The sequence below is a fragment of the Paroedura picta genome, chromosome 1 (genome assembly GCF_049243985.1).
Source record: "Paroedura picta isolate Pp20150507F chromosome 1, Ppicta_v3.0, whole genome shotgun sequence".
Taxonomy (NCBI): domain Eukaryota; kingdom Metazoa; phylum Chordata; class Lepidosauria; order Squamata; family Gekkonidae; genus Paroedura; species Paroedura picta.
Window position 1 is genome coordinate 55,970,268 of NC_135369.1, and position 27,009 is coordinate 55,997,276.

Genomic DNA, 27,009 nt, shown 5'->3' on the forward strand with positions numbered 1-27,009 from the left:
CAGCACTGGCTTAAGCCTGGCCTGGGCCTGGCCCTGGCCCAAATCAGGCCCTTCGTTGTCCCATGGCAAGGGAACATGGATATCTCTGTGTTCCCTTTTTCACTCCGGGTGCCAAAAGGGCCTATCTCAGGGCAGGCCCGTGTGGAAGGGGAAGAATCAGGCCTTCCAGGCCCAGCACCTCCTTCACCTATGGTGTTCCAAAAGGGACAAAAATACCCCAGTTGGTTCTGCAGTGCTTTGAGGCAGCACGGAGCTGACTGGGCCATTTAAAAAAATTTCACGAAGGTGGGATTGCATTGTAACATAATCCCACCTTCTTAAAAATACCACCTCAAACACACACTGCTACAAAGCAAGGCAGAACCTCTCCACTCTGTCTGCCTCATGTGGAAGCAGTAATTTGAGGCAGACCTGGGCACATTATGAACATGTTGGATAATGCACTTTGGAAGTAGATTTTCCTGTTCTGCACAGGAAAATCCAGCTGCAAAAGCAAATTGAAAGTGCACTATCCAATGTGTGCAGAACGGTCCTACATCTTGTGGGGGGAAATCTTCCCCTGTGAGGACCCAGGAAGAGGAAGGGCAAACTGTCCTGTTGCAAAGAACTGGTGGTAGCCCAGCATGGCACGGCTGGTATGGAATTGGCAGTAAAGAAAACACCATCTTTATTTCTTATGTGATAGTTAATATAGTTTAAAAATATACCTTAACAGCAATTCCTGGATTGAAGAATGTTACATGCAACTTTTTATATATAACTGTAAAAAGAAGTTGCAAAAAATTAATCTTTTTTTCCCCATGGGAGGAACATGTAGTGTTTATACAGGGCCATTGGCAACACACTTTTCAGGGGGGGGGGGGGGAAATAAAAAAAAAGATAAAAGAATGGTGTTTTATGTATGAAATTTTCCAGGCTCTAACGGAAGGGAATAAGGTCATATAAATATGTAGTGATGCCCTTTCTGTCTGGAGGTTCAACTACAAATTGTGGAGCTGTGCAGATCCTTTCAACAGTGAGTAGTACAGAAGCCAAAGCCTACATCCAAATAATGGCTACTCTCCTAAAACAACTTACTCCAGAGCAGTGATGCAAATAGGAAAATTTTAGGTTAGAATACTGGAAGATGGAAGCTTAGATGCATTTATTTATACATATTTTATCCACCACAGTCAATCGTGTTGGGAAACAATGTGCGTAAGAAGTCTCATAAGAATTAATCCCATTGAACTCAATGGAAGCATCAGGAAACCGATTAAATGGTACAAGATGAGGTCTGCTGTTCATCCACTAGAGCAGGTTTAGTAATACAAGTGAATTTAAAGGGCAAGTCAAGTCGCTTGAAATTGTTGCTTAGTGGGATTAAAACCACTCCCAACAGATAAACCATGAATGAAGGTGGATTAGAAATAGATTACCCCATTAATTTACAGTCAATCATGCGATTACAGCATATTTAACATCCTTGTGCTCCTTGTTGTTGTTAGTTGCAAAATCATGTCTGACCCCTTGCGACCTCATGGACAATGATCCTCCAGGCCGGTGGTCCCCAACCACCGGGCCACAGCCTGATGCCGGGCCGCGAAGGCCCTGGCACTGGGCTGCTGCTCCCTGCCGCCACAGGGCTGTGCCGGGCCGGGCCGCGCATGCGCATTTGTGCAATGCGCGGCCACAAATGCACATTTGTGGCACTCCCACTCATGCGCGCATGCACGGCCGGGTCGCGAATGCGTGGCATGCACGGCCGGGCGATCGCCCGATCCACAGCCTGGAAAAGGTTGCGAACCACTGCTCCAGGCCTTCCTCAAAGTCTACCATTCCTCAAAGTCCATTTAAGCTCACACCGACTGCTTCAGTGACTCCATCCAGCCACCTCATTCTCTATCCCCTTCTTCTTTTGCCCTCAATCGCTCCCAGCATTAGGCTCTTCTCCAGGGAGTCCTCTCTTCTCATCAGGTGGCCAAAGTATTTCAGATTCATCTTCAGGATCTGGCGTTCTAAGGAGCAGTCAGGGCTGATCTCCTCTAGGACTGACTGGTTTGTTTGCCTTGCAGTCCAAGGGACTCGCAAGAGTCTTCTCCAGCACCAGAGTTCAAAAGCCTCAATTCTTTGACGCTTGGCATTCCTTATGGTCCAACTTTCACAACCATACATTGCAACTGGGAAGACCATAGCCATGACTAAACACATTTTTGTTGGCAGGGTGATGTCTCTGCTTTTTAGGATGCTGTCTAATTTGCCATAGCTTTCCTCCCCAGGAGCGTCTTTTAATTTCTTTGCTGCAGTCCCCATCTGCAGTGGTCTTGGAGCCCAGGAAAATAAAATCTGTCACTACCTCCATTTCTTCCCCATCTATTTGCCAGGAATTGAGAGGGCCAGATGCCATGATCTTAGTTTTCTTGATGTTGAGTTTCAAGCCAGCTTTTGCACTCTCCTCCTTCACCTGCATCAACAGGCTCTTTAGTTCCTCTTCACTTTCTGCCATTAGAGTGATATCATCTGCATATCTGAGGTTGTTGATATTTCTCCCTGCAATCTTGATCCCAATTTGTGATTCATCTAACCCTGCCTTTCTCATGATGTGCTCCGCATACAAGTTAAAAAGGCAAGGCGACAGTATACAGCCTTGCCGAACTCCTTTCTCAATTTCGAACCAATCAGTGATTCCATGCCCGGTTCTCACTGTTGCTTCTTGACCTGCATATAGGTTTCTCAAGAGACAGATAAGATGCTCTGGTATTCCCATCTCTTTAAGAACTTGCCACAATTTGTTGTGCTCCACACAATCAAAGGCTTTAGCATAGTCAATGAAGTAGAAGTAGATGTTTTTCTGGAACTCCCTAGCTTTCTCCATGATCCAGTGTATGTTGGCAATTTGATCTCTAGTTCCTCTGCTTCTTCAAAATCCTGCCTGTACTTCTGGAAGTTCTCAGTCCACATATTGCTGGAGCCTAGCTTGTAGGATTTTGAGCATAACTTTGCTAGCATGAGAAATGAGTGCAATGGTGCGGTAGTTTGAACATTCTTTGGCATTGCCCTTCTTTGGGATTGGAATGTAAACTGAACTTTTCCAATCCTGTGGCCACTGTTGAGCTTTCCAAATTTCATGGCATATTGAGTGTAGCACTTTTAATGCATTGTCTTAAGATTTTTTTTTTTATAGAAAGTTTTTATTTTATTTTCCAGAGTTGAAGACAGTGAGATACATGCAATCTACATTGTTAATACAGAAAAGGAGAGCTATGCTCTTCGTTTGATACACTTGGTTCCCCATTTTAATCCCTTTTGTAAATAGTTCAAGTATAGGCCCCATTGTTCTTGAAAGGCCTCTTCTATTCTTCCGTTAACTATTAGTGTCAGTTTGGCTATCTTGGCAAGATCAGCTAGTTTATTCACCCAGTCTTCTGTCGAGGGTAGTTCTTGCGTTTTCCATTTCTTGGCCAATTCTAGTTCTCTTCTCTCCATTTAAGATTATAAGACTGGCTACAATATCATGGACTTTTACCCAAAGCTTATAGACTTTTTATAGACTTTTTCACGTTTACACCACATTTAAAAAGAGAAGTCTACTTTGTTACCATCATTTCAACATTTGTTTGCATAGTTTCTGATATTTTTAACCATCATAAACAGTTTATACTTAACGTAGTCCTAGAGCCCTCCACATTTCCACTAGAGAAAGGGAAAAAGGAAAAAGAAAATAAGCCTGCTTAGTTGTATAGAAAGAAGGGAAACAAATATATATAAGTGTACATTGTTAATACCAGAAATAATAAAATGGAGTCTTCATTAATTAGTAGAATACATTTTTCGTTAGTTATATTTACACCTCCTCAGTTAGAAACCTCCTTTTAGTTATGCTTTAAATTTAGGCTGAAAGTCACTACAGAGATATGTTAGATAATTCAAATTCAGCTATCATAGGAAATCTAAAACCCCACACTATAATGTAAGCCCATTCCATTAGGTGTCTCCTTTTAGTTATGCTTTGATTTTGGGCTGGTAGACACTGCGAAATTAGGTTTATTAATACAAATTCAGCTTACTTAAAAGATCTTAGACCCCAGATTAACTTCTTAACTAGTTATATTGCCTATATGGCTACATATAGGAGGTAAAAGAGGAAAAGAATTTCAACCACTGTGTTACATTTCCATTCCCCAAGCTTCTTAAGGGGGTCTCATTTCGAGGCTTATTACGTCTTGTGGCTCCCGTTGACTAATGTTCTGTCTTTGGCTGGGAAGGTACAGTTGTAGTCTTTCCCTCGGAGTATACATCGATAAATCTTGAAGCAGTTGTACCTCCTGGACTCCAATATCAGTACAGATGTTTTTCCATGAAGCTCCTTTCAATCGATTGCTTTCACCGCAGATCCATATGTCTTTTAATTGATTCTTGTGTATTGTTGCTTTGGAGTGGCTATATATCTTCTCAGGTAGGGTGTCCTTATCTGAGCTGCAAGACTCTGACATCCCCTTTTCCATCTCCATAATTTCAGATTCCTCTTCTGCTGGTAATTTTCCACCTTGTTTAGAGCTATCATCAGCCACTACTATTGGTTCATCATTCCTGTTAGAGACTTCTTCCTTAATGCCTTTAAACTCCATGAGCATATTTTAAAGTGAGCCATTTATAGATTCTTTCAGGTCTTGTGTTTGTTTCTCTAGAAGATATGCAAATTTTTTAAACGAAAACATGTTCCAGGTTTGGAGTTTTGTTAGACTTTATCAATTATGCATATGTTGTTTCCAAAATATATTTGCAATTTTGCAAATAACCAGTAGAGGTCCTACAGAGTCCTAACGAAAGCGACAGTCTGTTTTGAATTAAAGGAGTGTCTCTAAGGCTTAGTTCTCGCGAGATTTCACGGCTCTAATCTCTCTTATCTTCGAAGACAAAAACAGATGCAATAAGAGCTGTTACTTATTAGTTTGAGTTAATTTAAGTCCTTCTTCTGCTTAGAAAAGAAAATTAGCCTGCCTCATAATGAGGTGGCATCAAGCAGAGCCAGAAACGGGGGGAAAAGTAAAGATGGAGGAGCAGGAAAGCACTTGCATCTCTGCGTTGATTAATGACTCAATATCTTGGAATTTGGCAGTTTCACCCCCTCAGTGGTAATATATAGTCTTCCTGTCACTCTGGCTTGTTTGGATTAGCGAGAGCAACTCTCCACGCCGAGAGTTCATTCCAGGGAAGAGGGTGCCGAGGGAAACCCCACTCACTGTTTGTAGGCTCGATCTGATGTCTGCCAGATGTTTTCACTCCGGAGTTGTGGTGAGTCGAAGGTCTTGCTGGGAGGTATCCAATTAGTTTTGTAGATTAAAATAAGCTTTGTAGATTGCAGAGTTGAAAAAGGAGGAAAAGGAAAAAAGATTTTAAGATGGCGGACGGCGCTTGCTGGACCCTGTGCACACTGAGCTTACGTTCCAGTGGGAGATTAATTTCCCTGCGGAACAGAGAGGCCCCAGAGATTCACAAGGAATTCCTGAGAAGATTTATGGGTGGGTTAGCGTACCCAAAACCCGATTGTGTCAATCACAGCAGCGATTGACCCTCAGTGGAACAGGAGCTCGAAGTATTCGAGCTATCCAAGTGCCATAGCTCCGCCTTCTCCGTTCCATAGCTCCGCCTTCTCCGTCTTGTCTTAAGATTTTGAATAGTTCAGCTGGAATGCTGTCACCACCACTAGCTTTATTGTTGCTCAGACTTCCTAAAGCCCATTTGACTTCACATTCCAATGTGTCTGGCTCCAGATCAGTGACTACCCCATCATGGTTATCAGGGATGTTAAGCTCGCTCGTATAGTTGATCTGTATCATTTGGCCACCTTTTAAAAATCTCTTCTGCTTCTGTTAGGTACTTACCATTTTGGTCCTTTATCATATGCATCTTTGCATGAAACGTTCTCTTCATATCTCCAAGATTATTGAAGAGATCTCTGATCCTCCCTATTCTATTGTTTTCTTCTATTTGTTTGCACTGTTCATTTAAGAAGGTATTCTTATGTCTTTTAGCTATTCTCTGGAATTCTGCATTCAATTGAGTGTATCTTTCTCTTTCTCCCTTGCCTTTTTCTTCCCTTCTCTCCTCAGCTATTTGTAAAGCTTCCTCAGACAGCCATTTTGCTTTCTTGCATTTCTTTTTCTTTGGGATGGTTTTAGTTGCTACCTCTTGTACAATGTTGCGAACCTCTGTCCATAGTTCTTCAGGCACTCTGTCTATCAGATCTAATTCCTTAAATCTATTTGTCATCTCTACTGTATATTCGTCAGAGATATGATTTACTTCATACCTGAGTGGCCTAGTGCTTTCCCCTACTTTCTTCAATTTAAGCCTAAGTTTTGCAACAAGTAGCTGAAGATCTGAACCACAATCAGCTCCTGGTCTTGTTTTTACTGACTGTATAGAACTTCTCCATCTTTGGCTGCAGAGCACCTAGTCAATCTGATTTCTGTGTTGACCGTCTGGTATTGTCCATGTGTAGAGTCGTCTCTTGGGTTGTTGGAAAAGAGTGTTTGCTATGACCATTGTATTCTCTTGACAAAATTCTACCAGCCTGTGCCCTGCTTCATTTTGTACTCCAAGGCCAAACTTGCCTTTTATCCCGGTTATCTTTTGGCTTCCTATTTTAGCATTCCAATCCCCCATGATCATTTCTTGGGGTTGCTTCTAGAAGGTGTTGTAGGGCTTCATAGAACTGATCAACTTCATCCTCTTCAGCAGCAGTGGTTGGGGCATAGACCTGGATCATTGTGATGTTGAATGGTTTGCCTTGGATTCAAACTGAGATCATTCTGTCATTTTGGGGATTGTATCCCAAGACTGCTTTTCCTACTCTCTTATTGATTATGAAGGCTACTCCATTTCTTCTGTGAGATTCTTGTCCACAGTAGTATACCTGATGGTCATCTGAATTAAATTCACCCATTCCTGTCCATTTTAGTTCACTGATTCCTAAAATGTCGATGTTCAGTCTTGTCATCTCTTGTTTGACCACGTGCAGCTTGCCTTGATTCATGGATCTGACGTTCCAGGTTTCTATGGAATAAAAGTCTTTACAGCATCGGACTGTCTTTTCGCCACCAGTTCCCTCCACAACTGAGCGTCCTTTTGGCTTTGGCCCAGTCTCTTCATTCATTCTGTTGCTACTTGTACTAGCCATCTGATCATCCCCAGTAGCATATTGGACACCTTCTGACCTGAGAGGCTCATCTTCTGGTGTCATATCGTTTTGCTTTTTGGTACTGTCCATAGCGACAGAGAATGAGGTGGCTGGATGGAGTCACTGAAGCAGTAGGTGCAAACTTAAATGGACTCTGGGGAATGGTAGAGGACAGGAAGGCCTGGAGGATCATTGTCCATGGGGTTGTGATTTGTCGAACATGACTTCGCACCTAACAACAACAACAACTGTCCATAGAGTTTTCATGACAAAGATACTGGAATGGCTTGCCAGTTCCTTCTCTGGTGGGTTACCTTTTGTCAGTGCTGTCTGCTATGACCTGTCTGTCTTGGGTGGCCCTGCACGGCATAGCTCATAGCTTCACTGAGCTACACAAGCCCCTTCGCCATGACAAGGCAGTGATCCTTGAAGGGGCTTGTGCTCCTAAGGTGGGACTGTAGCAGACACCAAGGTGTAAACTTTGTTTCATAAAACAGGGCCCCAAAGTATGAAGTAGCTGTAGGACAGGCTTTATTGATGGCTTTGGAGAAACTGGCTAGGCAGGGTTCTGCGAAGAACTCTAGTCTTAATATCTTGGGTTCCTTTGTTCTGAATATTATACTTGCTTTGCTCAAGTCAGCCCTCAGCATATTCCTGAATTATTCTAGCATCTTTGGGACACTGCTGCACTTGCCACTGAGGAGACTAATGATAATTTTAAAAGGCAAGTTCTACAGTCAGTAACAATCATTTGGCATAATTCTCACTGGCATTTATGACTTCATATTTTAGGACAGGAATACTTTATGTATTGTAGGCTATGTGCAATTATTTGAGGGTATATAAAGGTGCAGCTTGCCTCAACTTCATCCTCTTCAGGTATCCCCTGTGCAAGCACTGAGTCATGTCTGACCCTTGGGGTGACGCCCTCTACCGTTTTCATGGCAGACTCAATAGGGGGTGGTTTGCCAGTGCCTTCCCCAGTCATTACCATTTACCCCCCAGCAAGCTGGATACTCATTTTACCCACCTCGGAAGGATGGAAAGTTGAGTCAACCCTGAGCCGGCTGCTGGGATCAAACTCCCAGCCTCATGAGCAGAGCTTTCAGACTGCATGACTGCTGCCTTACCACTCTGCACCACAAGAGGCTCTTTTTGAGGGCATATAGTGTCATGCAATTAGAAACTAGTATATATGGGAGAAATGTTCTAAGCCTAAGATCCTTCCTGACATACTGTTTTTCTATGTGAGGACCATATAAACATGTGCTTATTTATTTAATTTTGTCATTCTCTTCTTCCAAGGAGCTGATTCAATAGTGCAAGTCTCCCATTTTATCCATTCAAATGAACCTGCTTTATTCTGAATGAGACCACTGGTCCCTTTAAATCAGTCCTGTCTATTCAGACTGGCAGGAGCTCTCTAGACTAGAGTCTCAGGTTAGGGTCCTGCACTTTACCTCCCACCTGATCTTTTAAACAGGAAATGCTGGGATTAAACCTGGAAATTTACGCATGTCAAGCAGACATTCTACCTCTGAACCATGGCTCTTCCTTACAACAACCCTAAGAGACAGTGACTGGTTCAAGATTGGCTAGTGTACCATTCCCCTTCAAGTGCACTTGTTTTCCCCCACTGGAAATGCAATTAGAAGATGCATCTGAAGAATAGTAATCCCATAAAAGAGGTACCAAATTATTCTGATTGCATTACTCATCTCTTGGATGGCGGGAGTGACAGGAGAAAAGTATAGGCTTAAGAAACTGTATAAAACTAAACTTCTGATTGCCTAAGTGGAAGTAATGTGGTAAAGTCTGTACTTAAGTCAAATTCATATATTAATACTTCAATATATTTTTGCATTTCCTACATCAGTATACATCTAATGATGTAGTCCACAAAAGCTCATACCACAAAACATTTATTATTATACAAGAAGCTCAAGACACCCCTGATTTAAGCTTGGCTCTCTTAACATGTGATAACATCCATTTGTGTGTATGAGCATCATGTGAGTTGCTCAAAAGGTGCCTTCAATGTCTCTGCTTGAGGGGATCATTTTGCAGTCGGGGCAAAGGAATGGATAGACATTCAGTGGTGATTTAGTGTGTGATGTGTATTTATGCTCTCCTGACATTTGGCAGAGGAATTCTTCAATTTCCTTCACTTTCATCTCCCATCCCAATCATTTGCCTCTCACAATTATTTTATTCCAGAGTAATATTTTCAGAGGGTTAGTTGTGTTACTTTGTTGTGTCAAAATTAATAAGCCTCATGGTGCTTTAGATACTTTTATTCCAATAAAAGCATCATGGTTCAGAGTTCACTTTCCAAGAGGTTCCTTCTGCTTGGCCACACAAGATACTGGCAACACTGTGACACTGCCTTAGCTAGACCACACTTTCAAAAGAATGTCAACAAGCAGGAAGGTGTCTACATAGGGCAATGAAGCTGACGAGGGACTTGTAGACCATGATCTATGAAGAGACGCTGAAGAGGTAAAAAATCACTACATTGAACAAGAGATGTTTGCGAGGTGATATGCCATTGTCCAATACCTAAAGTATTACCATATAAGACAGTCATATAAAATGACAGGGCTAATGGATATAAACAAGGAGGTTTCATCTAAATTTGAGGAAGAACTTCCTGAAGGTAAGGTGTGTTTGTCACTGGAGCAACCTCCCTTGTGATGAGTGTTGTTTTAGGAGGATTTTAAGTATCAATTTGATACTAATTTGTTAGGGATTTTATAATTGTAGCTCCTGCATTGGCAACGGAGTTGACTGGACACCTTCGAACTCAGCCTAATTTTAAAAAATTGCCTACCTCAGTGCATGTGGCTCTCAGTACTTTTCCTTGTGGCTGTGTGGAAGGTGTGGGCAAAGTACTGAGGCAGTAAAAGAGGGGACCACCAAAGCCATAGAAGGGGCAGGCAGGTGGAGCATAGATTAGCATCAAGGGCCCACCCTAACATGAAAAAGGCTAGAGAGAGGGACACCTTTTAGTAACTGCCTTTTCCAGAGAGAGGGACAGAAGGTGTGAGAGATCTCCTGTGCCAGATAGAGCCCTATGGCAGCAAGGGCACAAGGAGCCCGTTCGACAAAGCAAGTCTCCCTTCAGCCACACACGCCACCTGAGAAAGGACTGCCCGGTCAGTCGACGACAGCGCGTGCCAGACCCTGTTCTCTTTGGGAGGGCGAGGCGCACACATCCCCAAGCCGGCGAACCGCGCGCTGACTGCTTGGGAGGGGGGAAGCGAGCCGAGGGAGTTCCACACACACAGACACACCTGGACGGCAGAGCCAGCCGCTTAGCCCGGGCACCCAGACACCACGCACGAGAGGCACGCACGAGTCGCTACGCGCACACACACACTCGCGCGCATACATTGGCGCGCGCAAGCGGCTCACACCCCCAGCGAGAGGGCGCGTGTGGAATCCGGCCTCAGCAGCCAAGCCCCCCCCCCCCATATCCGGCATTTATTTATTTATTTATTTGTTGGCTCCTCGGTGGTGCGCGCGTGTGCGCGCGAGGGAGTGAGCGAGGGAGCGAGTGCTTCTCTCTCTCTCCCTCGCTCGCTTCCCTTCTATCTCGGTGGTGCCTCCTCAGACAGACCCACGCGCCGCTTTATTCTCTCTTCTTTCGCGTCTTTCTCCCCCCTCCCCTCTCCTCTCCTCTCCTCTCCTCCCCACCCCGTTTTTTTTTTCTTCCTCCCTCCGCTCTCCAAACTCTGCCTCCCCGAGCTCTGAAAAAATGCCTGCCCGTGAAGCGAGGAGAGGGCACCGGGTCTGTAAATAAGAAGTGAGTACTCGTACAATGGCGCGTCTCGCTGCCTTGAGAAAGGCTGCCTGGATATGCTGCATGCTCCTTTGCTTTTGCCGGCGCATCCTCGCTCTAGTGCAGAGGAAGCTCCCCCAACCCCACCCCAGCCATTAGAAGGGGAGCCCTTTTTTGCTCCTTCCCACCATCCTGATACCTTTCTCTGCCTTCCTCGCACCCCCCCCCCCCAAACCTCCGCCAGCCCAGCCATCCTTATTGCACGGGCTCTTCGTGCTGCATGCAACACCTTGCCTCGTAGGCGCTTCCTTACACTTCATCTTTGTTTAAGGCTTGTGTGGAGCTTTGCTGGGGATACATGAAGGGGGAAAGGGTACAGGAGAGCCATTTGCATCCTGCTGGGTACACCAGAGTTATCCTTTGCAAACGATTACAACAGCATGGGGAGAGAAGGGGGGAACTGGTTGCTGCTGCTGCTGCTTTTATTTTATTTTATTTTTAACAAAAATGTAAAGATAGGGAATCAACAGGGGCAAGGGTTTTTCTTTATTTCTGATGATGACTCTAAAACGTCAAAAAGAGGGGTTGTCTCTGTCAGGGTGAAGCTCTCACAGGGGAGGGAAGAGGGAACTAATCTTGGCAAGGTGGATGCTTTTCAGAAGGGCTAAGAATGGAAAGCTGATGCTAAAGCAGCAGTGCATTTATACCATAATTGTGAAGAAGACAGCTTTCTCCTGCCACCTATTTCCCCCTTTGTTAGCTTAGCTGCTTTCTAAAGGGGAGTGGATCAAGGGAACTTGGGGACTGCACTTCCCCAAGGGTGCCAGGATTTCCTTTGGAAGAGAGATATGCATTGCATCTGAGCAGAGAAAGCGGGTGGGGGTGGGGATGGTTTGCTAGTAGGAAATAGCAGAATGTCCTGCTAAGTAGCAGGAGGAGTGGAAGAAATCTCAATTGCCACCATTTTGGGGAGGGGGAAGAGATGGAATAGGGTGACAATTTGCCAAGGAGGAAAAACAATCAAAGTGATAATGACAGCATTAAGCAATAATGGAATGGTGGTTGCCCCACTCCTGATTTTGCTGCCCATCACAAATTACTCAGCTTGATCACTTAAAGTAATTTTTAGTCAATCAGTCCCTGTCTCAGCTTCACTGGCTTAAAGGTTGTGCTTTCTGATACCATCATAGGAAAATCATCACCTGCTAATGAGGAGATCCACTCAGTTGTAATACTCAAAACAGTCACTCTGAAATACCCTCCCTGAAATTAATAGGACTTGCCCAGTAAGATGGATCTGGGAAAGACAGGGAGATCTGATTGTATCAGTGTTTCTGTTTAGAATGAAAGTTGTGAGACCGTCACCACACATGAAGGAATTCAACCCCTGAAGGAGTTTCCTGAACTTCTAGCTTTCTAGGAGCTGAGAATTTGATGACTGTGCTGTGCAATGAGTCATGAGGAAGGTGGTTCCTCATCTGTACCTGTTGCTTCATTTGTCTGGAGTTCACGTCCACTATGTTAATTAAATTTGCTGTGGATGATTGCCTTCTTCAAAGCTTGTCTCAAAACCTTCACACTTATGTCTCTTTCTAGGCATGGTCATGATGACATATATATAGCCTCCTGAAGAACAAGCTGTAGGATACACAAGATTTTCTCTCTCACTCTCCCTCCTCTTAGATCCTGTCCACCTTTCAGACTTGTAAGGGTAAAAAAAAGAGGAAGAAAGAGATTTGCATCTACAGTTGGGTTGGGGTGAATGATAGGCTGCAGTCATTATATATATACATATACATATACATTGTTGTTGTTGTTGTTAGGTGCAAAGTCGTGTCCGACCCATCACGACCCCATGGACAATGATCCTTCAGGCCTTCCTGTCCTCTATCATTCCCCGGAGTCCATTTAAGTTTGCACCTACTGCTTCAGTGACTCCATCCAGCCACCTCATTCTCTGTCGTCCACTTCTTCTTTTGCCCTCAATCGCTCCCAGATACATATACGTATACGTATACGTATACATATATACACATACACATACATACACACATTTACTATTTTGACTTTATTATATACCTCATAAAAATCCTATGCAAGTGCCACATGTAATACATTGTATCTAGTTAATGCAGGACAACTTCAATAGATTTTTTTGAATGGTGACAAATGGTGTGAAGGAGAGTCCTATCTGTCTTGTGCTATAGAACTAGGAAAATTCTTCTTCTTCTTCATTTAAATTTTTATACTACTCTTCCCTATGGCTCTGGGCAGTTTACAGAAAACATTTCAGAACATTTACATGGAACAGTATCAGTATCAATATAACAAGATAACAACAATAACATACCAACTAGAACTAGAACTATAGAGTGGGATGTCTCATTACTAATATCTAAAACAAATCAGGATGGGTTAAACTGTGTAAAGGATATGCAATATATAATATCAGAAAGCACATTCTGTAACAATAATATGCCGTATCTATTCATTATCATTTATTGTTATGACATTAGTATTATATCCCATGTTTATATATATATATATATATATATATATATATATATATATATATATATATATATATATATATATATATATATATATATATATATATATATATATATATATATATATATATATATATATATATATATATATATGAGAGAGAGAGAGAGAGAGAGAGAGAGAGAGAGAGAGAGAGATTTTGCAGATTTTCAGGACTGCAAATATTACATTAAGGTTATCTAAAGACATGAATAAAGAATTGAGCAACATCATCACAATAAGTTGTTGGAACTTCTCATTCAAAACACTTGTGAGGATGAACAAGTGGAGTTAATTTGCAATGCAAGAATCTCTGAAGTTAAATTGTCACTTGTATTAATAGCTTCTCTCCAGCCCTCTAGCAAGAAGAAGAACTCTGAATAAATCTCTGACAAGCCTTGTACAAATTAGCATTCTATCTTTTTCTTTTATTAGTGGCGGCACCTGACTTGCTGGATCCAAAATCTGCTACTCAGAACTCCAAACCCAGGTTGTCATTTTCTACCAAACCTACTGTGCTCGCTTCACGGGAAGAGAGTGATACAACCATTAATGTTATGAAATGGAAGACGGTCTCAACAATTTTTCTGGTGGTGGTTTTGTATTTAATTATTGGAGCTACTGTATTCAAAGCCCTGGAGCAGCCACATGAAACCAGTCAGAGAACCACTATTGTGATCCAGAAGCAGACGTTTGTATCTCAGCATTCCTGTGTGAATACCACAGAGCTTGATGAACTTATTGAGGTAATGACCTGTAAAGAAGTATGCTCTTGTCATGTTTTTAAACAGAATGTTATTTACGAGTTACATGGATGTTGTGATCCCAGCATCTCAGCATAATGCACTGATATTGGTAAGAAATTATTGGTGCTGATAATTTGACTTTGATGTGCAAAAATAATTGCTGACTCTGATTTTTGATGCTAAGTTGACATTAAAGCTAATATTTTCATTGAATTCTTATGTTGTGTATCCCTAACCATTGTTAATCCGTGGAAGCAGTTTAGTGTTCTCCACTTACATTAAACAAGTTGCTGTACTGCCTGATAAAAGAGAGAGAATAAGCAAGCAACAAGAGTTTTCATTACTGCCCTCTATGGAAGACTATTGCTGTGCATAACCAAGTTTTAAAAGGTTTCTACATCAGGTATGCTCAGTACAAACAGTGGGCATCATGTATAGCATCTCACTTTATATTGACTAAGCTTCCCATTTATTATTATCAGTGCTATTTAGAGTGACTAGAAAAAGGCAAGCCACACCATTATAAAAAGTCTGCAGTTTGCAGTACACTAAATGGATAATAAGTCTGGCTGGATCCTTTGGTCATAGGTTTACAACATCTTTAAAGGAAAGGGCTTGAGAATACTTATTTATTGATAAAGGGTTGAAGAATATGTTTTGCCATACTTGTTTTTTTTTTAAATAACCTGCTTTAAATTGCATGGAGGGGATAGTTAGTTATTTCCATTAAAAGCCTGACCTTGAAAGTCAAGGGTGCAAATTTGTTCTAAATCCACCACAAAATGGCATATAATGGAGAAGTTTCAAATGCAGTTGCAGTCAGTATAGTGCTGAATGAAACTGCTGATATCCAAATGCTGTTTGGATCATATCAATACAAATGGCCTTCAATACAAAGCTCTCATTTAATAATGAAAAAAGGGTTAATTTTGTCCTGTGACCGATTTATACATTTTTTTAAGCCTATGGGAATGGTTTTAGTCCACATACATAAGATGTGTTCACCAATTTGCCATCCTTTTGTATAGGCATTTTTTCTCCTAGGGAAATGTTCAGTATCCTCAAATACTGTTTTGAAGATTTCATGCAGTTCTGTAACAGGTAGTTTTGGAGGGAACTTTTGCTCCTCTAGTAGTTCAAAGTTCACTTACCATTTCTGCCAACCTATCATCTTGTGTAGTTATCTAATTGCTGAAGAAAGTATATTGTATTGCAGAGTGATATTCAGTCACACATTCATCATAAAGTCGTAATAACAGTTTTGGATTGTTCTCCTTATACAATTTAAAACATAAACAGTACTTGAAAATTGAACTCTTTGAAAGATAGGAAGGTAAACATTATACAGCTGTAGATTATTAGATAGCTCTAATGATAGAGTATGTGTGAAGGAAATTACAGCAATGTACTTACATGTTCTGTTTACAGACTTCTTCTAGACTAAAATTAAGCAAGAATTTATTTTTAAAAAGAATTTGCATTAATCTGGATCATATTCAGACCTTTTTGAAGTAATCTATATAAGTATAGATTAAAAGTTCATCCATGCTTGTTTTCTGAATTCCTGAATTTGGGGAAAGTCAGTGTGGTGTATTGGTTGCAGTTGGACAGATCTGGAAGCCCTAAGTTTGATCACTGATGTGTCATGAAGCCCCTGGGTGATTTTGGGCCAGTCACAGTACAATCCAACCCCAATAGTTATGCTCTTTTAAGCTCATTAATTAAGCCATTAGAAAACATTGAAGGAGGAAGAACCAAACATGCCTCTCTGAGCTCTTTGGATATAAAGTGGGATAAAAGTGTAATGAATAATAGGATTCTAAGTGAAACCAGTCTTGATAGCATTGAGTCAAGGACAGAACTTGCTCAGTTGCCATTCATTAATTCTAACTATAGGTTGAAATTGCACTTTGTAATTCACTGACTCAAGAGTAGCTCCATTACCTTTATTTGTAACTAACTACCATAGTTCTTAAGTAAATTTGAGGATATAGTTCTTCTCTATAGGCTATATATTTCTGTTGTGCCTCTTAAACTGTTGTTGATCAATGGAAGCAAATGTAATCATTTCTGTATTCTAATATATAAAACAATTTAATTCACTCTTACACTACTGTGTAAGTGCATATTGTTTCCATGTTACAGCCTGATATAGAGAGAATGTGACTTTCCAGGTATAGCACTGTCAAATTCCCTATGCAGAATATGCAAATCACTTTTCCTAGCAGACCGTTATTTGACAAAATTTAATTGCAAAGTGGGCTGTATTTTTTTCATATTTGAATTTTGTCCAGGCAGTACCCATTCTCCTTTTTTAAACTAACTTTTGCACCTCTCAATCCTTTCTACTTCCTTAATGCTTGTATTCCACGTAAATGTTGTAGAAATTTAGCTTTACTACATCAACATATTTCTGGATGGTTTTTCCATTTCTTATTTGAATTTATTTTATTGCATTTCATCTACTTTTTGTTAGTTTTGTTTCTTGTAACCTTAGGTTTGTTCTTTTCAGATTTATTCTTCTTTTCTTGGGCATGCTGAGAGTTGGTTTTCTTGAAAGGTAACTCTGAGAAAGAAAGAAAATCCCAGCTCAGGACATGAGGTTAGCAGTGAGATATGCAGATTCCTCAAATAGGTTAACATAGAAATCAGTGGCCCAGTTTATAATTAGGATATATGGCAGCCACTGGGAAATAATTTCCATATTGCATAACATATGTGTGGTACTTGAGCCATGTGATTAATTCTCAGGAGCTTTGTTGCTGGTGTAATGAAAGTCTAGAAACTAAGCAAATGATCCAGACTGTCCCTGTGATTGGTCCTATCCTGCTTCCCCCCCCGCCCTGCCCCATAATGTGAAGCCCAGCCATCTGGAATTAGTGCCTCAACTAGCTATTGTATGAATTGGGTCAGTGAAAAGCATCCACCCATATGTCATATTTATATGCTTATAATTGTTGTTTTATTTATATTTTAAGTCACTTTGAGTGCTGCAAGGTAAAACAGTGGCTAATAGATATCTATCAGTATATCAGTTAATAGGCAAGTTTATGGCTAAAATTTCGGAATTCCAACTTTTCAAATACCGGTTTTTATCAAACTAGCAGTAACATAGAGTTCAAAACTGTCAATTTTCAGTAATTTCACATTTTATTATGATACCCCTTTCCACTCACACACAGTGCTTACAAGTCTCAGAAACCTCTCCTTCAGGGTACAGGTAGGACAAGACATCAATTTTGCCACCTTTATTGTCTAATTTAGAATCTCTAGAGCAGTGGTTCTCAAACTTCCTAATGCTGCGACCCTTTAATACAGTTCCTCATGTTGTGGTGACCCCCAACCATAAAATTGAGTGTTCTTTGACAGAAATTAAACTGAACATGACCAATGGCGTGAAGATCCATTGTTCATAATTGTATATAAACTGGTTTTCTTCTGGAGTTTCACAGTTCAGTCCTGCCTCTTGTCCCACCATGCTGATCTCACTCTTTTCCGCTGCTCCAGACAGAAAAATGCTCTATCTCGATTTATCTCGCAAGGCTGTTGTGTGGATGGTGCCCCCCCCCCCCCGGCCAAGCTGCTTGCCCTGATGTGACCCCTGTGAAAGGGTTGTCCGACCCCCAAAGGGGTCCCGACCCCCAGGTTGAGAACTACTGCTCTAGAGAGCGATGACCATCTCACATCTCAGGTCCTGTCTGTTTCTCATGGAGACATCAACAGTAGTCCAGCCCCCTTCACAAACAGGAGTTGGTGGACGAGGTGAAGGAGGTGGGGACCCTAGGGGGAAGTGACCATGTCCTCATAGAATTCCTTTTGAGATGGGGGGGGGGCAAGGAAGCTTGTAGCCAGATGCGGATGTTGGATTTTCGTAGGGCAAACTTTAATAAACTCAAGAGACATGATGAGTGTCATACCATGAACAAGAATGCTGGAAGGGAAGGGAGCATGTGAAGGGTGGGCGCTACTCAAACAAGAGCTATTGCATGCTCAATCCATGACTATCCCAGAAAGACGAAAACACTGCAGGAGCTCTAAGAAGCCTATTTAGATGAACAGAGAACTTCAAGAGGAACTAAGAAAGAAAAGGGAAATGGAGGGAAGGACAGAGCTCTAAAGAAGAGTACCTACAGGCACTGTAGATCAATCATCAGAAAGGCCAAAGCTGAGAGTGAGATAAGATTGGCCAGGTAAGCCCACTGTAACAAGAAAAGATTTTTCAGTTATGTGAGGAACAAACGTAAAGTAAAGGAGGCAATAGGCCCACTGTTGGGTGCAGATGGACAAACTCTAACAGAGGAAGCAGAGAAAGCAGAAAGGCTTAGCACCTATTTTACATCTGTTTTTTCCCCACAGGTCAAAGGGTTTAGGCACATCTAGAGATGGCAGTAGCCAAGGGATAGTGTCTGGGTGGCAGGTTGACATGGACAGAGAGGTTGTCAAGAGGCATTTAGCTGAACTGGATGCATTCAAATCCCCTGGCCCGGATGAAATGCACCCGAGAGTGCTCAAAGAACTTTCCGGAGAACTTGCAGAACCCTTGTCCATCATCTTCAGGACCTCTTTAAGGACTGGAGATGTCCCGGAGGACTGAAAGAGAGCAAACGTTATTCCGATCTTCAAAAAAGGGAGGAAGGATGACCCGGGAAACTACAGACCAGTGACTCTGACCTCTGTTGTGGGGAAGATAATGGATCTGATATTAAAGGGAGCAATCTGCAAACATCTGAAGGACAATTTGGTGATCCAAGGTGGTCAGCATGGATTTGTCTCCAACGGGTCCTGTCAGACAAACCTGATTTTTCTTTTTGACCAAGTAACAGGTTTTCTGGATCGTGGAAATTCGTTTGATGTCATTTTCTTGGATTTTAGTAAAGCTTTTGATAAAGTTCCCCATGATGTTCTGATGGATAAATTGAAGGACTGCAATCTGGATTTTCAGATAGTTAGGTGGATAGGGAATTGGTTAGAGCAGGGGTCTTCAAACCCCGGTCTGCGGCCCGGTACCGGGCCGTTAAGGCCATAGTACCGGGCCACCAGCGGCCGCACCTGCCTTCCCCCCCCCCCGCAGCGAGAGGGGGGGAAAAGGCAGGCAGGCCGCTGGCACGCCAGCAATGCAAACGCGCACGCGCGGTGCCGCCGCGCATGCGTGTATGCGCCCCCTGCTGACGAAAACGCACACGTGCGGTTGTTCTGCACATGCGAGTTAGCGCCACCTAGTGGCAAAAACGTGCATGCGCCGCAACCGCGTGTGCGCGTTTGCGTGCAGCTGCTGTGGCCAGGCCGCTGGCTCTCTCCCACCCTCGGAGGTGGTCCCCAATTACAAGAAGGTTGGGGACCGCTAGGTTAGGGAACCGCACTCAAAGAGTTGTTGTCAATGGTGTTTCATCAGACTGGAGAGAGGTGAGTAGCGGGGTACCTCAGGGCTCGGTGCTCGGCCCGGTACTTTTTAACATATTTATTAATGATCTAGATGAGAGGGTGGAGTTTGCATCAAGTTTGCAGATGACACCAAATTGGGAGGTCTGGCAAATACTCCGGAAGATAGAGACAGAGTTCAATGAGATCTGAACACAATGGAAAAATGGGCAAATGAAGACAAGATGCAATTTAATAAAGATAAGTGTAAAGTTCTGCATCTGGGTCAGAAAAATGAAAAGCATGCCTACTGGATGGGGGATACACTTCTAGGTAACACTGTGTGTGAATGAGACCTTGGGGTACTTGTGGATTGTAAGCTAAACATGAGCAGGCAGTGTGATGTAGCGGTAAAAAAGTCGAATGCCATTTTGGGCTGTATCAACAGGGGCATCACATCAAAATCACAAGATGTCATAGTCCCATTGTATACAGCAGGGGTAGTCAACCTGTGGTCTTCCAGATGTTCATGAACTACAATTCCCATGAACCCCTCCCAGCAAATGCTGTCCATCAGAGTTATAGTGTAAATAATGTAGTACCATTGTTCACAAGTATAAAGACTGCTATTGATACACCATACTATGTATGCTCACACCAGGGTCTGTTGAAATGCTTATGGTTGTTCTTGTTGTTGTTGTTGTTGTTGTTATTATTATTATTATTATTATAATATACCCCGCCTTCCCCCGAAGGCTCGAGGCGGCTTACATAACCCCGTCCCCTAAAACCATAAAATAACAATAAGATCCGATAATTTACAGTAATGGCAACAGCGATGGCGTAATCTGCTCATTTAGTCTCCGCATCCTCAACTACAGGAGGGGGGTGACACTCTCTACCGCCCGTTTGTGAGGGGGGGGCTGATCTTTTTTCCGCCCGGCCTCAGTTATAAGCCTGGCGGAAGAGCTCCGTCTTACAGGATGAATATATAGGATGAATTATGCATGACAGTGGGAGGGAAGACCGTATGGTATAGCCCTAACTCTACAGATCTTGGAAGCTAAGCAGGGTCAGTTATTGGAAGAGAGACCACCAAGGAAGACTTTGCAGAGGAAGGCAATAACAACTCACCTCTACGTCTCACTTGCCTTGAAGGTCCTTTGCTGGAGTGGCCATAAATTGATGGCACTTAGAAGAAGAAGAGTTGGTTCTGGCGAGGAAGAACATTGCCCCCCCCTGGGGTCTGAAGTATACATCATTACCCTCCATCCCCTAATGCCCTTGTTTGGGTAGGGGAGAGTGGCATTTTCCGCCATGTTGGGTATTTTTCTAGTCTTTTAGTGGGGGTTTTAATGGGGGATTTTAAGACTACTGTTACCTGCCACGAGCCTGTAGGGAGTGGCGGGAAATAAATAGAATAATAATAATAATAATAATAATAATAATAATAATAATAATAATAATAATAATAATAATAATAATAATATATGCTGCTTTTCTCTACCCGAAGGTGTCTCAAAGTGGCTTGCAGTCGCCTTCCCTGTCCTCTCCCCACAACAGACACCCTGACCGTTTATGCACTGGGAACTTCACTGCCCCATCCTCCTGTCAGGAGCACAGATCGGGGGTGAATGAGGTGCACCAGGCCAAATGCTCTCCCATGTGGGTGCAGGAAGAGGTAGGGCAACTTGTCACAACTAAAACTCCAGCCTGCAACCTGACATGAAACCTCCAGTGTGTAAATGGTCCCTGTGAGGTGGGCCAGGCTGAGAGAGCCCTGATATCACTGCTCAATCAGAACAGCTTTATCAGTGTCATGGCAAGCCCAAGGTCACTGAGCTGCCTGCATGTGGGGGAGTGCAGAATCGAACCCGGCATGCCAGATGCCAGTCTGCACTCCTAACCACTACACCAAACTGGCTCTCAATACACACACTTCTATTTATCAGACCCTTCCACTTGCATGTAATACAGAAATTTCATCCAGAGTGAGGGGAACCCATGCACAGTATTCACTTAAAGACTTAGATTCCTATGACATAAAGCCTAATTATTATTATAATCATTATGTTCCTTATGGTATGCCTTACTGAGACTCAAGACACAATATAGAGTTTCAGTTGGTAAAATCAGTATAATAAGGAGACACCTAATAAACAACATAATAGCATTAGGTTTGCAGAAATCTGGAACAAGGTGTAAGTATTAAACATAACATGTTACAAGGTGCAAGAAATGTCTATGTAAATAAAAATATAACACAATGAGAACAAAATAAAAACATACAGTAATAGATAATACATGTTAGCAATATAGTCTGCAGTGCCATTTTCTCTACTGAAATGTCATTTTGAATCATTCTCTTATAAAAATGCCCTGAACAGTTCTGTTTTATATAGTTTGCTGAAGTGTGGGAGCCTTACTGACATCCTCAGGCATGCCATTCTATTGGGTGAGGATCCCTAAAGAGAATGTGTGTATTCAGATACTTGTGGATCATTGTCCATGGGGTCGTGATGGGTCGGACACTGGTGGATCTTGCCAGTTTGGAGGGTGGAACCTGTTGAAGGCTCTGTAAAAATGAGTTAAGTTGATCTTGTGGGACATGAGAGAAGAAGTTGTATAGCACTTATGAGGTTCCAAGGCTATGTAGCAGCCAATACGTTGAATTGAACTCATTAATGAATAGGTGATGAATGGTGTCACTGCAAAATGGATGTAATATTCATGTACCACCTAGTTCCTAACAATAATTGAATTGCAGCATTCTGCACTAACTGGAACTTCTGAGTTAATTTTGAGGGCAGACTTATAGTGCATTACAATAATATAGTTTCAGTTTTTGTGGTGGTATTAGCTGGTATAACCCCAGACACTTACAGTATTTGCTGGCGTATAAGACTACTTTTCTCCCCTGAAAAACATGTCTCCAAGTGGGGGGGTTGTCCTATACGCCGGGTGCACTTCAGTTGGGATAGACATAGCTGCCCATAGTGGCCCATAGTACTGTAATGTAATGTAACAAACTCTATATTTTGAGTGGAAATATTGGGGGGTCGTCTTATACGCCCAGTCGTCTTATATGCCAGCAAATACGGTAACTGAATCAGCAAGACCCTTCTGAAGTAGGAGGCATAATGTCCTTGAAGACCTGAATTTTCCTAGCCAGCATTACCTCCAACTTGTCACAGTTCAGTTTCAATCATTTCATTCTCAACAATTTAACCAAAGCAGTCAGGCAGTGGCTCATATCCTGGGAGACTTGATAGAGAGGTATAAAGGTAGGTGTCATCAGTAGGTTTTGGCATAAATTGGCTGATGAACTAAACTCATCACAAATGTGTTTAGTTCATAGTTTGTGAAGCAGTGTTCATGAACTGAAGAACCTCCATGAACTTACATGTATTTTGATGCAGTTCATGCTAGTTTGTGGAAGTTCATAAAGAGCAGAAAACAGATGATTTTGCAAAAAAAAAAAAAAAGGAGGAAAAAATGGTCTGCTTGAGGTTGTCCCCACCCAGACCAACCTCGCCATGGCCTGGTATGTACCTACCTGGGCAGGAGAGAGGCAAGGAGCGCCTGCCCGAGTTCACCCCCATCCTGACCAGTCTTGCCACAGTCTGGCGAGACCTCAATAGGGCTACCCGGGTAGGGGAGGAGGCAGGGAGCGCCTGCCAAAGCCCATCCCTGCCCCGCCTTGCCTCACCATGTTGCAGCCTGGTGCGCCTTGCCGGGCCTGCCCTGGTGGGTGGGTGGGAGGTGGCTAATGCATGCCTGAGCTTGCTCCCACCCTGACCACCTTTGTCGTAGCCTGTCATGGCTTTGTCTGAAGAAGAAGAAGAAGAAGAGTTGGTTCTTATATGCCGCTTTTCCCTACCCGAAGGAGGCTCAAAGCGGCTTACAGTCGACTTCCCATTCCTCTCCCCACCACAGACACCCTGTGGGGTGGGTGAGGCTGAGAGAGTGCTGATATCACTGCCCGGTCAGAACAGCTTTATCAGTGCCGTGGCGAGCCCAAGGTCACCCAGCTGGTTGCATGTGGGGGAGTGCAGAATCGAACCTGGCATGCCAGATTAGAAGTCCGCACTCCTAACCACTACACCAAACTGGCTCTCTGGGCTGCTGGGGGGGGGATGGTGGATGCTAGAGCCTGTTGTATTTTTATAGGCTTTTCTGCTAATAATAATAATAATAATAATAATAATAATAATAATAATAATAATACTCCCTTGATACCTACTTCTGCTTCCTAATGTTTCAAAAAATAGGATGGTCTACTATATCAAGGGCAGCAAAGTAATCCAGTGGAAGCAATAGAGTCATGGCCTTTGTCTATATTCAGACAGAGATCATCAGCTAAATCCACAAATGCTGTCTCCCATAGCCTAATTTGAAGCCAGACTACAGAGGGCTCATGAGTTATTTAAGAAGAGCTGGAATTGATCTACCAAGGAAGCCCGCCTGGCCTCAACCTTTTCAGTCCTGGCCCCGACCTGGTGGAATGAGCTCCCGGAAGACCTGAGGGCCCTGCGGGAATTAACAGCATTCCGCAGGGCCTGTAAGATGGAGCTCTTCTGCCAGGCTTATGGTGAGGCCGGGCGGTGAGGAGGATCAGGCCCCCCCCCTCACAAAGTGGCTGTAGTGAGTGTCAGCTTCCCTCCTCCCCCCTGCAACTGAGGATGCGGAGACTCGATGATTAGGACTATGCCATCACTTGTTGTTTTATTGTTGATCAATTGGTTGTTATTTACTGTAATTTTATTGTCAGTGTTATGGATTTTAGGGGATGGGATTTTATGTGAGCCACCTCGAGCCTTCGGGGGAGGCGGGATATAAATAAAATAATGATAATAATGATAATAATGATCTCAACAACGAGGATTGAAAAGGATCCAGAGCAAAAATGGGAGCCTTCACAGCACTAAGAATTCTGTCAACCTCTGTCATGGGAACTATATCAAAAATTATTCATAAACAGCCCAGACAATATGTTAGATAGTTCCTCTGTTTGATCCATGTTGCAGCTGAGTCAGAATGTATTCAAGTGATTTTTGTCAGCAAAATAAATAAATAAGTAAATGCAAAGACATCACAAATAATTTCCTGTTGCTGAGGGAGTAAAGTTGGTAGATGTCAAAGGACTCTTGCGAGTTCCTTGGACTGCAAGGTGAACAAACCAGTCAGTCCTAGAGGCGACCAGCCCTGACTGCTCCTTAGAAGGCCAGATCCTGAAGATGAAACTCAAATATTTGGCCACTTCACGAGAAGGAAGGACTCCCTGGAGAAGAGCCTAATGCTGGGAGCAATTGAGGGCAAAAGAAGAAGGGGACAACAGAGAATGAGGTGGCTGGATGGAGTCACTGAAGCAGTAGGTGCAAACCTAAATGGACTTCGGGGAATGGTAGAGGACAGGAAGGACTGGAGGATCATTGTCCATGGGGTCGCGATGGGTTGGACATGACTTTGCACCTAACAACAACAACAACAACAACAACAACATGTCAAAGTATCTTAAGCAATTGGGATGGCTATCATAGATCCCATTCTATAACATTCAGTATGAATTTTTCATCAATATTATTTTAGATGACTCCTGGTCCTCTTTAGGTCACATAGCTAAATGGTAAATGAGGGGTGCTGGTATAGGATAGGAGAGGTTAATGAGGGGATAACCTTGTCAGAACTTCCATGAGTTTCCTGTTCCAAGCTCCATCCATATTGTCAACAGAGCATGTGTTTGGAATCCTACTAAATACTAGTTGTCTGACAGGTTGATTTCACCAGATGTCCAGATCACCAGTAAACCTGCAGTGATAGAATTTTAATTGTGAGTCTCAGCTCTCAATTCTAGCACATGGCTTCCCGTGGGAAGGGAGACAGTGCTTGGGAAAAGGGTAGACAACAAGAGGTTACCCATGAAAAGCAACCATGCTGGGTCTGCTAGGTAAGTGATGGTTTGCCACCCATATAAGTGGTTAGAAGGAAGAATGCATTATGAGTTACTCTATAATGCAACTTGTGAAATCAAAGTGAAATTTTGACATTTGAACATTTAACCCTTTATAACATAGCTTTTAGCATTGTACCTAGGGAGACTGTAGTGATCAGTCATAGTGTCTTGTAAGTCTGAAATTTAATAATTAATGATATCAAAATGTATAAGCTAAATGACATAGCACATTTATAAAATTGAATAATCCAAACAGAATATGACATAGTGTTGTTAAAGCAACAACAGGTAAATTATTTGTATCCGTTGTTTAGAAAAGCTGATGAATTACTTTAAAACCTTTTAAGGATGAACATAATGCATTACCTGAGTACTAAACTAAAGTATGAATTACCGTATGAAATGGTATTGATCTATGTTTTACCATTCATGATTCACACAGAAGAGTATGTTATCCTTTCCAGGCGAGCAACTTTATGGTCAGAATTTTTACCTGTATTTGAACTGTATTTGATTGTGGGCAGCAGACTTTATGTATGAAATACAGCTCATCCAACAGCCAAGGAATTTGTATTCCAGAGGAGGGCAACAAAGATGGTGAGGGGTTTGGAGACCGAGACATATGAAGAAAGGTTGGGGGAACTTGGTCTGTTAAGCCTGGAAAGGAGATTACTGAGAGGGAATTTGATAACCATCTTCAAGTGTTTAAAAGGCTTCCATGTAGAGGATGGTGCAGAATTGTTCTCTCTTGCCCCAGAGGGACAGACCACAATGAATGGGATGAAATTAATTCAAAAGAAATTCCATCTATACATTCGGAATAAATTCCTTACAGTTAGAGCGGTTTCTCAGTGGAACAGGCTTCGTCGGGAGGTAGTGGGTTCTCCATCTTTGGAAATGTTTAAACAGAGGCTAGATTGCCATCTGATTGAGAGGCTGATTTTGTGAAGGCAAAAGGGTACAGGTTGCAGTAGATGAGCAATGTGAATGTCCTGTATAGTGCAGGAGGCTGGACTAGATGACCCATGAGGTCCCTTCCAACTCTATTATTCTATGATTCTATGTATGTTACCCTATTAAAGGTAAAGATATCCCCTGTGCAAGCACCAAGTCATTTCTGACCCTTGGGGTTATGCCCTCTAGCGTTTTCATGGCAGACTCAATACAGGGTTGTTTGCCAGTGCCTTCCCCAGTCATTACCGTTTACCCCCCAGCAAGCTGGGTACTCATTTTACCGACCTCGGAAGGATGGAAGGCTGAGTCGACCTTGAGCTGGCTGCTGGGATTGAACTCCCAACCTCATGGGCAGAGCTTTCAGCCAACATTTCTGCTGCCTTACCACTCTATGCCACAAGAGGCTCTTCGTGTTACTCTATTACATAATTAAATTGACACACCAGTCCTTTGTGACATATGCAGTTTAGAATGATTTGTTCCTCTCTAGTACAAAATTAGCTCTGGA

General features: G+C 42.6%; 1 protein-coding gene across 4 annotated transcripts in view; it reads left to right on the top strand.

The window, feature by feature from the left end:
* The window catches only part of KCNK2 (potassium two pore domain channel subfamily K member 2), a 176,248-nt gene that overhangs the window by 44,089 nt on the left and 105,150 nt on the right, over positions 1–27,009 (top strand). For 3 of the 4 annotated variants that reach the window (XM_077339282.1, XM_077339291.1, XM_077339300.1), the window contains one exon: positions 13,926–14,236. In XM_077339282.1, coding sequence (XP_077195397.1) covers positions 13,926–14,236 — 311 coding nt within the window. Of the gene's footprint in view, positions 1–10,635; positions 10,968–13,925; positions 14,237–27,009 lie in introns of those variants that run through there. The other variant, XM_077339309.1, reaches the window with a different exon arrangement.